The sequence below is a fragment of the Calliphora vicina genome, chromosome 4 (assembly GCF_958450345.1).
Source record: "Calliphora vicina chromosome 4, idCalVici1.1, whole genome shotgun sequence".
Classification (NCBI taxonomy): Eukaryota; Metazoa; Arthropoda; class Insecta; order Diptera; family Calliphoridae; genus Calliphora; species Calliphora vicina.
This window is the reverse complement of record NC_088783.1, coordinates 675,963-688,732: the sequence shown is the minus strand read 5'-3', so window position 1 is coordinate 688,732 and position 12,770 is coordinate 675,963. Positions and strand designations below refer to the sequence as shown.

The window sequence follows — 12,770 nt, the reverse complement described above, 5'->3', positions numbered from 1 at the left end:
AATGCTTATAAAGTAAGAAGTAATAAAATATCGCATTAATTTTTAAATAAATTATTTTGTAGATTAATTTTCGGCTTCTTATTTCCATTCACTCAAGAATTCACCTATGGCACAGAAAACTATACATTAGACCGTACCTCAAAAATATAATTCGCCGTACACCCCCTAATAAAATGCAGTTCTGCAAGACAAAGATAATTCGACATAATTTTTCTAATGCTCCAAGGACGAAGTCTATTGAATTTGGTTAGAATCGGTCCATTATTTCTCATAGCCCCCATATAAATAAAATAAATAAATCTCTTAGTTGTACAGATATTCAAACCAAATTCAGCACAAACAAGTTTTATTCCTTCAGTTGATTATTGGAAGTTAAGTATATATAATCCAGTGATAGAAAGCATAATTTTTAATATCGAATACCGATTGCAAAACGTTCCATTACATAAAGCTGTTAACAATTTCTTTAAATTAGATTTGGATGGCGCCGATGAATTCATTATTAATTACAAAAATGTTTTGCAAATTGATTCTGATTCTATGAAAGCTGATGTTCTAGTTCTTAAGAATATGTTTACACATATTCAGCGAAAAACAATTAAACTTTAATATGATAAAATCCAAAATTGACAAGAATATCTCTCCAAGCATTTACATACTTTTACAAGTGGCAATAAGCCTTACTATTAGCTCTGCTAGTCGCGAAAGAAGTTTCTCAGCTATGCGTAGAATACAACAATGGTTACGTAGTGCAATGCTTCAGAAACGATTTTCAAATTTAGCAGTTTTAAATATTTAAAATGAAGTAGTTATGTTAGCAAACTGAATAAAAATTGTTTATTTTTACTATTTGGGAAGGGCACTTGCCCACCCCAGAATAATAGTCTAGCTACGCTTATGGCTCCCATATAAGGCCCACTTCCGAAAATCACTTTAACTAGCATAAATCTCTTAAAAATATTGGTATTCAAATAAAATTTAATTTTCCCAAATGAGGCCCACTTCTGAAAGTCATTTTAACGAGATTTCTTAACAATGTTGGTATTCAATTCTAGCTCCCATATACATTTTAAAAGATAACCGACATATGGTCGGGCTTGACCGACGCTTCACAGTTTGTGTTTGTTTTTTAAATAAAAATAAAAAATAACGCTATATCTCGAAAACAAGAGCTAACCTAAAAAACGGTTAGCACCACTATTTTCAGCGTACTCGAATTAGGTTAACCCAATATGTATTAACAAGGTGGCAGCGTAACTACAACAATTACAACAATACAAGAACAACATTAATTTGTACTTTCTAAACTGTCAAGCAAAATTTCACAAAAACACACTTTTTAAAATGAAGTATTTGTTTTTAGCTTTTTTATAAAAATATAAAATAATCTTTTTACTCTTATAATAAATTTAAACATTTTTGTAAACAAGTTTTTGACATTTCAGAGGGTAAACATGAGTAGAGTAAAAAATAGTCAGCTGGCGTTACGCTGCCACCTGGTTAAATATGCATTGGGTTAACCCGCTTGACAGAAAAAATGTGTCAAATTCGAGCACAGTGTTATTGATATTTTTCAGCAATTTTTATTTATTTTTTATATTTTCTTTATATGTATGTATGTATTCACAAACCCGATACGTATGAATATTAGCGTATTTATGAATTCTAGGATCGCCTGGTGGCCGAAATTCGACCACTTTTAAAACGCTTTTCACCACTTTTATGATAAGAATTTTTAAATAGACAAAAGAACCTTTTAAACCATATATGTTTCATCAAAATTGGCCTTTATTAAAGTCAGGAATGGTTAATATTAAATAACTATAAATATGCAAAAGTGTTAAGTCCATTTTACTTTGTAAAAATTTAAAAATGATTATCTCAGTCAAATGGAATGGAGTATAAATATGTTACTAAATATATAATACTTTTTTAATTACTGCTTTATTCATTAAATTTAAACCAAAATATGTAAATCACAATTTTTTTAATTTAATAATTTTAAAAATTTATTATCACTTCGACTTTCTGATATGAAACAGAAAATGTTCCAAGTCCCAAAAAAGGACACATAAGATGCAAACTCACTTCTTCTTACCTGTGATTATTTGTCATTATAAATCTTACCAAATATGTAATTAATAAAACTCCATTATCAGATTTCAAAAATATTTCAAATCATAGATTTTAGACCGTTTATTTCTGAAAGGGAACTTTGTACACTAAGCTAACGAAATGATTATTAAAATAAAATTTTAAGAACAAAATACACTAATGAAGTCAAATTTATTGAAAGAAGGTATGTACATCAAAATCAATTTAGCGTTTGGTGAAATCATCCCTAAGTTTATAATGCATCATTAGTAAGATTTAGCATAACTTCTAAAATTATGCGGAATTTAATTTTAATTTTTAATTCTGAAAAAGTTTTTAAGTAAACTATCATCCTCTACTATTTAGAATCATTGTAATTCTTAAAAAGTTTTATCTAAAGATGTTTATATTGTAAATAAGCAGATTAGTTTTCAAATCAGACCAAATTTTAATACATAAACCGGTTAACCGAAAATCAACATTTTAAATTAACCGGTTCGCAAAAAACCGAAAGCAAATCTTTAAAAAGTTTAGAGATATTTATAAATATGAATAAAACATTTTAAAATACTTAACCTATATTAACTGTATTTATGAAATTATGACGGTCTTCACGGCAGTGACTCATATTCATAAATACATATACATATATATATGTATAAGTATATAAATATTATATATATGTATATAGAATCTATATTATAGATACATAGATATTAGTTTAATCTGCTTCATGTTTAATCTATTCTAATTTAAAATATACATACATATATCTACTTAACTTCATACATATATATAGTTTAGGATTAGATAAAAGTACATATGCATATAAAATCTTTTCATTCACTATTATTTATTGGTTCTATAAATAAAGGTGTCTTTGGTCAAAAAACGATCATTTGTATAATTATAATTAAGTGCATACAATTTTAAATATACGCGATATTTTCTATTGAAATAATATAAAGAAAAAATTTTGTCCATTATTAGACGACATATATTTTTGGAAATAAAATGGCGTAAGTGATTAAATAAACTAAACATATAAACAGTAATAATTAAGAAAATTCCGAGAATTTTATATAGTGATATTCAGGATATAATTTTCAAGCTTTTTGCTTGAAAAGTAAGTTTTTGCATATTTTACAAGATTTTGAAAACATGCTTATTTTATTGAACCTTGCATAAATATGCATATTTTGCACTTCGACTATAATTTCATTAAAGAAAATATGTGTTTTGTGTTTTTTATCCACCACCTCATATCGAATATCCGTCCTTATAAAACATTAACACATTGACTGCCACGTCGGACACATATGTGTGACACTGCACTATGCGGTTTACGCCACGTCGGACACATATGTCCGACACGACTTTTATTCTCTCTAGCCATGGCAGACAATAGTGCTGGATTTTAAGAATTTTTTCGATGTTGTCTGGAAGTTCCTCATCAAAACTGTAATCTTCACATTCTTCATCACTTTTTGAAATTGTACTGAGTATTTATTGTTAAAAAACTTGTAACAATATTGATAAACATTTAAAAAAAAAAAAAATTAATGTAATATTCATTAATATAAATAAATCTACATATTTCTAGATAACAATGCAAAAAGTTAAAGAGTTTCACCTATTTATTTCATATAAATTGTTAAATTTTGCATATATCTGAACTATGACCTCGATGCACGTCCAGAAATCGTTGTCCGATTTGGCTCAAATTTTCAGCACTTAACTTTTAGGCCTAGTGTCACAATATTCCACCCGACACTTTTCAAAATTTTAACAAACATTTTTTTCCATACAACTGATTGATTGCCACTCTAATGTACATAATTAAACTTTTTTAATAAATGCATTGAATGAACAATAATATTTCAGATAAATTTAAAAATAAGTTATGTACATTTAAACAAATTATCATCTAATACTCTTTTTTAAAAGTTATTTGTGGAGGAATTGGTTTGGATATCTATATAAATCAGATAATTATGGCAAACAAAGTCACTCAGAAAGTGATTCTGAGTCGATTTGTTGGCGTTACAAACCGATTTTAAAAGAAATTTAAAAATTACGGATTTATTTGTGACTTGTACATTTTTAGATTTTGCAAAAAGAATGTCATTTTGTGGATTGTGTTGGTTTTAGTTGGTGTTGGCGTGACAATCGGTTTAATAGTTGGCCTCAAAAAAGACACATCAGACCATGCGGTTGGAGCTGTAGCATCCAACGGTGAGGAATGTGCTGAAATTGGAGGGTATGTACGAATGTAGTGATGATAAAAATTATAAATATTAACCCAGTTATTTTTAGACAAATGTTAAAAGATGGTGGTTCTGCTATTGATGCCGCAATATCAACTCTCTTATGTGAAGGCGTTATATTACCACATAGTTTAGGTATAGGCGGTGGATTCGTTGCTACTATATATACAAAAAAAACTGGTAAAGTAGAGACTTTAATCGCTCGTGAAACTGCACCTGCGTCAGCTCACCAGGGAATGTTTATCGGCAAAGAAATTACTGGTGCTATTTCCGCTGCTATACCAAGCGAAATTTTCGGATTTTGGGAAATGCATATGAAATATGGCAAACTACCCTGGAAGCAATTATTTAAGCCTACTATTGATTTATGTAAGAAAGGACATAAGGTCTCAAAATACTTGGCAAATGTTTTAACTTTAAACTCTGAACGTATTCGCAAAGAACCGTCAATGGCCGAAATCTTTATAAATCCCAGTACAAATAACCTTTATAAGGAAGGTGAGATTATGTATCGTCCTCAATTGGGTGAAACTCTATCAATATTGGCTGAAGAAGGCCCCGAAACAATGTATCGTGGTGGACGTATTGGCAAAATGCTTGTGGAAGATATTCAAGATATGGGTGGCATAATTACCGAAAAGGATTTGCAGGATTATGGGTAAGTGAATATATAGTAATATATCTTGTACCAAAAATATGCCACTCTTCTAAAGGTTAAATTCGCCATTAGTATAACCACATATGTCAACACACGACTGAAACAAATAAAAATTCTTTTTCAAGATGTGATGAATAGGAAAACACTCAAATTTTACTATGTGAAGGTATTTAGAGCTTATTAACATTTGTTTTTATTTAATTGGTATGTATTATGTTTTTATTTAAATATAACGTATTGTATAGGAAAAATATTTGGTCAAGTGTAAGAAATTTAAAAAAAAACGTTTACCTCAAAATCGCTTCCGTTTTATGTCACGTACGATATACCCTTATTTCGCAATTTGTTTTTAAAAGAGTTAGCGTTTGTGCTTACATGCAGTAAATTATAATTCCTAATTTAAATTGTTTCAGGGTCCGTTGGGAAGAACCAATTGTTGCTCGATTTACTGGAGGCTATGAATTATATACGACACCTTTACCAACAAGTGGAGTGATCTTAGCATTTATTTTGAATGTAATGGAACCTCTTTACACAAGACATCACGACATCTATTGGCAACGTCTAGTTGAAACATTTAAACATGCCTACGGCCACCGGACAAATTTGGGAGATATTCACTTTGAACCACAAGTTAGCAAGGTGTTTGAACAATTGATGAGTCCTGCATTCGCAGCTGAAATTAGAGAATTAATTAGAGATGATCACACCTTCATTGATATGGCATATTATGGTGCTAACTTTACAAATGTCGAAGATCATGGCACAGCTAATATGGTTGCGTTGGCACCAAACGGCGATGCTATATCTGTAACTAGTACTATTAATAGTCAGTAAGTATATTATTCTATTTGAATATACACATACCTATATCGTATAATATTATAATAATCGTAATCGCGATTGTAAAAAATTGCGATTAAATTCAATCCCTTATATATCCTACTAAATTCAAAAAAAAGTATGTGTTTCTAATTAATTGAACAGTATGTTCTGGGAAAAGTATATACAAATAGTACCTAACCCTATATATTAACAAAGATGGACCTAACTCTAAATATGTTTTAGTAACAAAATTTCACATGTGTTAGTACGTTTTTAATTTTCAGCAGAAACATCCCAATAAACCAGAAAACGATATGATAGTAAAACCCATATTACATTATGGGTACGATTGTAATATTATATTTTAAAATTGAAAACGATATTATCATAATATCATTTTCAAATATTTTGCCATGAGAAACATTGAGTGGAAACTAGAAAAAACTCAAACAAAAAATTTACTCAAAATAATCACACATACGAGTGCTGTTTTTGTTTTCACATAGTTTTTACTACTAATACATTCTCACCACTTAGGTTTCTGACAACTGAGTTAGGTATTTGACAGGAGAGTTTCCGCTCTATGTCTATTCTCTATGTATTTTGCTTCCAATCATGACACAACAATATAAGGTACACTCAGTAGAAAATAAATTCTCAATTATATAGTTGATGAAATTTTTGTTCATGAGTGCTTCCACTCTTCAGCAACACCACTGTGCAGGTTTAGAAAGTTTTTTTTTGGAAATAATTCGGTATCTCGGGAACTATTGGATATATTATTACGAAATTTCACATGGTTTGAGCCGTGGTGTTTTTGAGTTCATCTACATTTGTTCAGCTTTCTAGCGCTAATGGGGGCCAGTGTGTGTGTCCTCAAAGTTGGTCACCTCGGGACCCAAATTTTTAAAAAAAATCACCAAAAATCCATTTATGACCAACCATGTGAAATTTAGTAACAATATATCCAATAGTTCCCGAGATACCGAATTATTTCCAAAAAAAAGTTTCTAAACCATTGTGCAGTGTGTTGCTGAAGAGTATAGTATATCAAATAGGTATCAAATCGCTAGGATAAAGAGCCTGGCAGAGAAAAGTTCCTCATATATAACTCTTAAAATGAAGATTTGTATGTTGTAATGTGATAACGTATGCGGAATGAAATTGCAACAAAACAGAAAACGCTATATTTGTTTTCAACGTTAAAACAAATAATTTATAAAACCTTTATAAAATAGCCCATTGTATGGATTTAATGTAAGCAAATTTATTATATTCATGTACTTTTGTGGCAGTTATGAAGAAATTTATATACAGGTATTGAAAATACCAATGTTAGCACTTTTCTGAGCTCCTATTTGAGTTTAATGGTTTTATTTTTCTCAATTTTTTCATTTTAAATAATCTACAAAAACTCTTCTATTTAAAAAGCTCCAAAAACACTCAAAATATTTTTAATTTAAAACTTTAGAAAGTCTGGAATTTCAAGGATGTTGGAAACACCATAATCATCTGCGCGTGACAGTTGTATGATGGAACAGTTAAGAAGAACTTTCTTTTTAAAAAAATAATCTCTGATGTTTCTTTTTATGAAATGATTAATTTTGTGTACACATTTCATAATATATTAATTAGAATTGATGGTCAAATCAAATTCCATATACAATCCATATATATTTTTTTAGAAAAAAGATTATGTTCTACTTTGCACATCTTATCAATAACAGGTTTATTTACTTCCAAAAAAGTCCACTTCTCTGCCATTCTCTGTCACTTGATGTAAAATATAACAAATTGTTCCCGATGATAATTGATACAATATGGAAAAAATTAAAAATGTTTTTTCAAGGTAGTTCTTTTTTGTTAACATTTTGAGATAACTAAAAGCCAGATTTTCAAATGGGGTTTTAAAGTATTAAGACAAAACATAACGTAATTCAAAATAAGGCCTAAAACACTAATAGCTTATACAGTAACTCAAACGCAAAATCGGACAAGAGTTTGTCTGATATAAATGTGCTCTAAACATAAAAGGATGTACCAAAAACATTTTTTGTTTTGCTTCTATTTACACTTCACATACCTATATCTCTAAAAAATAACAAAAACTAAAATTTGCATAATTAAAACTGTAAACTTTTGCATAAAAACCAAAATAACTCAATTTCTTGCGTCAAACACAAAATCGGACAGAGTAAAATAGGTATTCAAAAGTGGGCGATAAATATTTAGTTTTTTTCTCGAATGACCTGTAATCGTTTTTGAATCGATTTTACCATGTTTTGGCATACTTCCGGCACTATTGAGGCCCATTGTTCCAGTAAGGACTCTTTTATCTCAACTAACGTATTAAATTTATTTTGATGCACTCTCCTAGCTAATTCCTCCCAAAGATGCTCAATTGCATTAAAGTCTGGGCTCTGTACAGGAGTTTCTATAAATTTGGCACAGTTATGGATCAACCAAAGATTTGCAAAACCTGATGTGAGCTTAGGATCGTAGTCTTGATAAATGGAAAAGATGTTTACACATATGTGTAAATATGTTTTTTATTAACACATATGTATGTAGAGTTAGCTACCGCTGTCGAAGAGTTGGATAACGTGTATATTAGGATGGGTCGATTTAGCAATAGTGAGGACAAAAATTTCCACTACGACATCAAAATCATTTTCGGGGCGCCCAAATTTCAGAAAAAGTAACAAAGTTTACATTTTCTCAACTTTTATTTTTAAGATTTTTTAGTAGCTGATTTTTTTATTGCCTACTAAAAAACCTTAAAAATAAAAGTAAATTTTTGTACTTCTTCTGAAATTTGCGCGCCTTGAAAATGATTTTTTGCCAAAAGCTATCGCACAATATCGACAAATCTTTGTCCTTACAAATCGGGCCACCCTAGTGTATATGCTTTGGTTCTGGCATTTACTATATAAAAATAAATTATGAATATTATTGCACCCCTTAATACATGTTAAAAAAACACAGCGATATGAATGCATTTCAATTAATTGTAAAACTATTTATTAAATCAGTCTAGGTGCAAAAGTTCGTTCTCGTCAAACTGGCATTATTTTAAATGATGAAATGGATGATTTCTCGACTCCCGGAAAGGTTAATGCTTATGGAATACCAGCATCGCCAGCCAATTACATTAAACCAGGAAAACGACCAATGTCATCTACTTGTCCCAGTATAGTATTGGATAAACATGGAAATGTTCAACTGTTAGTAGGTGGTGCAGGTGGCTCCAGAATCACCACATCTGTAGCTCAGGTGAGCATAATGTAAATGCTGATAAACTGGTTTGTTTTACGAGCTTATAAACTTATATGGTTTACGGGTTTTACATGGCATTCGAGTTTTAGTAAAATACTAGTTACTTAATTATTAAAAACATTTTGATATGTTTTGAAAAACAATTTGAACATTTACAAACTAAATTTTTTTGTTTGGAAAACTGGAAGAATTAAAAACTACACTTTGTTTGTTAAAAATGCAACTTTTGGTGAAATATTTTTTCTTGAGTTTTCCACTTTTCCATTTTTTTCAACAAAAAATATTTGAAAGTTTTTTTTCAAAAACTTAGCGGGTTTTATACAATTATCATTCACCGTATTGATTAGAGCTTATGTTATATTATATAAATTCTTTTGTTTTTTTTTCTATTTTTTCAGACAATATTACGTTATTTTGTTTTTGGTGAATCAATTGAGAGGTCCGTAAATTCGGATCGGATTCACCACCAGTTGGCACCCATGGTAGTTGATGTAGAACCCGCAGTACCCGATCACACTGAAGACTATTTAATTAAAGTCGGTCATGATATAAATTATTTGCCACCTAATAGGGCATTCTCGGCTTTGACAGCCATTGGTTTAAAAAGTAATTGGCCCCAACCTATATGTGATCGTCGACGTGTTGGTAGCGCAGTAGTCGTTCATCCAGCTAAATAATATTGTTAAGTTTTTTAATTATATTCTTATATAAATTACATGTATTCTAATGATTTAAAACAACTAAAAAAATACAGATCGTAATGGTAGGCTAGTATATGGGCCTATCCAGTATTAAAAATATAGAAAGCCAACATCATTATGTTTTTCATTTTAATGCTATAAAATGCTTTCTAGCGCGGTTTGGGGTAATGTACTGCCATATGACCATCGATTACCATTCCTATTGGTAGTGAGCTATTCAACCTAACCTAACTTTATACATACATCTTCAATATTCTCTTCGCTTATAGCTCAAGAACGCCTTGACCGATTTCGCGAAAGGGCATCAACGTCTAGAGTCGCAGAAACGGAAAGTGAACGCGAATCACGACTTCATCAAATGCGCCACAGTGCATCTTCATCGAGAGCTGCAGAGACACCCCAAAAACATATCGAAATACTAGAGATATTGGAATTTTCGTTATAAAAATCTAATTTTGGTGGGAAATATGAGGATCATAGATTTTCTTGATTTTCGCTCTAGGTCCTTTAGTTTACGAATTATAAACAATATTAGATATTTGGAATTTTCGTTATAAAAATCAAATTTTGGTGGGAAATATGTGTGATCACAGATTTCCATTATTTTCGTTCTAGGTCCTTTAGTTTACGATACGATTTATAAGCAATTTTAGATATATTGGAATTTTCTTCATGCTTGAGCTTGATCATTTTAAAAGTACATACTTTTATATTATTTTGGAAGCAAATCTTCTATATATCGAGGGTTTATATTCAAATAGTGCTATACGACATTTTCCCGAAAATGAGTTTTTCATAACAACGTATTCCCTGGCTAATTTGTCATCTGTCATTTTAATTTAAAAAAAAATATTTCCAATGGTTTTTTTCATAAAATTTGTATTGTGCTATCTAACACACAATTTATTTTGTTCGTAAAAAAGTGCTATATGCATATGAAATATTCGTGTATATAATAAAATATTAAAAGTGTTTTTTATAAAATATAATATATGTATATTATAAATTCGTTGTAATTTTTGATCAACCAACAAAATGAATTCCCTACAGCGTATTGCAATCGATTATATTTCATCTAAAGAAGATGAGGACGATCTTATAACAGGTTTATTGTAGATAATGAAATAGTAAAGATGATCATTGATGCTCTATATCTGAACTATGATTTCTTTAAAGACTATACCGTCGACAAAAAAATTATCCCACCGTATCACAAATAAAATCTCTTATGTATCTACCAAGCGGTATCATTAACTATAAAGTTAATTTCGTGTATGAGCTTGTGGTGTGATATGGTTTACGTGGTAGTTCACTACGTGCGAACAATCAAGTAGAGTCGAAGGGACCCCGTTTTGATGATGTGGTGTGATAGTATGATATTTTTTTGATTGCACCAGTATGATTGAATCGAGTATTGTAAAATTAGCTCATAAAAGTTAAATAAAACCTGTATTTCCTTTGTTTTCTAGCAATTTCTTCTTCAAACGCGTTTTATTTACTCCTTTTTCGTTTTCGTTTTAGGATAATAGCAATAACAAATTTTATCATTATTCATTACAACCTTTTCCACACACTTTTTGGTAAAAAATTAATTTTGAACCAGCATGCTGGTGTAGTGTGTGTGTGTCCAGTTTAATTGCACAATCACTTACATAAAAACCTCAGAGTTTACATTAAAGCTCATTTTTATTTTTGTTCAAATAGTGCTTTCTGCTTATTTCACTGTTATGCATTAAACACATTGAAGACATCAGGCTTCACGAACACAAATGCTTCTGGCTGAAGTTGAAGTCGTGCGACAGCCGCTGAATTCTTTTAAATACGACATCTTCAAAGTTTAATAAAAAATAACCGTAAAAAATTCCAAAGTAATTAAGATTTAAACAATTATTTTGAATAAATATATATATGTGGTAATAATTTATGTACCTGTTATTAATTTATTTCAATATGGTTATCAGAAACTTCTCTTAATTAATCAAGCACTAATGTGATTTACATTTTTTATTATATTAGCAACACTATTTCTGTTTTGAAGTTGACAAAAATAGAAATTAGCCTAATTGGGCAGCAGCAGCAAACGAAGTCGTGTCGTCGTGAAGTTGTGCTGTCGTTAAAAGAATCGTCTTCATATAAACGTGTGTATTCTATTTTTGACAGATTGAAGTCGGAAGCCTGCTGTCTTCAATGTGTTTAATGCATTAGAATCGAAAAAACTTCAATTTGTAAAAACTGCTATCTAACATATAAGCGCGAATATCAGGAATTAATAAAAACTTAACATATGTAGGATTTAGACGTCGTTTTTAAGTAACATTGAAAAATAATCTTTAGTTATTACACTTATAGTGCATTTACACCTACGCCATAAACTTGTTAAAAGTGTTTATGGTGATAAACTAGTTTGAGAAACTAAATTAATCCATACAAATCAAAAACAGGTTTGTAACTAGCTTTTGAGATAAACTAGTTACAAACAACCAGTTTTTGCTAATGCTATTTTTTTTTTCAAAATTTGTCTGACAATGTTGGTGACATTTGACATTTGCTCACATATAATAAAACAGTTGTCTTTGAAAAAAGGACAACAAAAATAAAAGGTATGTTTATATGTATTTACATATATATGAACGTGCAGCAACGTTTCTTCGTAACAACGTCCATATTTTTATTAAATTTTTTTGTATTGAAGTCAGCTGTTTTATGACTTGTCAAAAATAAACCACTTAACTGACTAAAATGCTAATGTAAACGGTATAGTTTATGAAAGTTGCTTATGATCATAAACTAGTTTGAAAATTACAAGTGTAAATGCACTATTAGAGTTAACGAAAAAAACAGTTTTTTCGCTCTCCTGTAAAATGTTGATTTTCCTTATACAGTAGTTTTGACTTACCTGCCTTTCACTTAAGAGCATTTTGCATATAAGTGCACAAAACTTGTGTTTTT

At 30.0% G+C, this 12,770-nt stretch overlaps 1 protein-coding gene across 1 annotated transcript; it reads left to right on the top strand.

Moving 5' to 3' along the window:
- The first annotated feature begins 4,223 nt into the window (after window positions 1-4,223).
- LOC135959271 (scoloptoxin SSD14) lies at window positions 4,224-9,823 on the top strand. The gene is made up of 5 exons (XM_065510394.1): window positions 4,224-4,354; window positions 4,411-5,019; window positions 5,433-5,852; window positions 8,877-9,117; window positions 9,519-9,823. The coding sequence occupies exons 2-5, from the start codon at window positions 4,415-4,417 to the stop codon at window positions 9,795-9,797; spliced, it is 1,545 nt and encodes a 514-aa protein (XP_065366466.1). The 5' UTR covers window positions 4,224-4,354; window positions 4,411-4,414; the 3' UTR covers window positions 9,798-9,823.
- The last annotated feature ends 2,947 nt before the right edge of the window (window positions 9,824-12,770 follow it).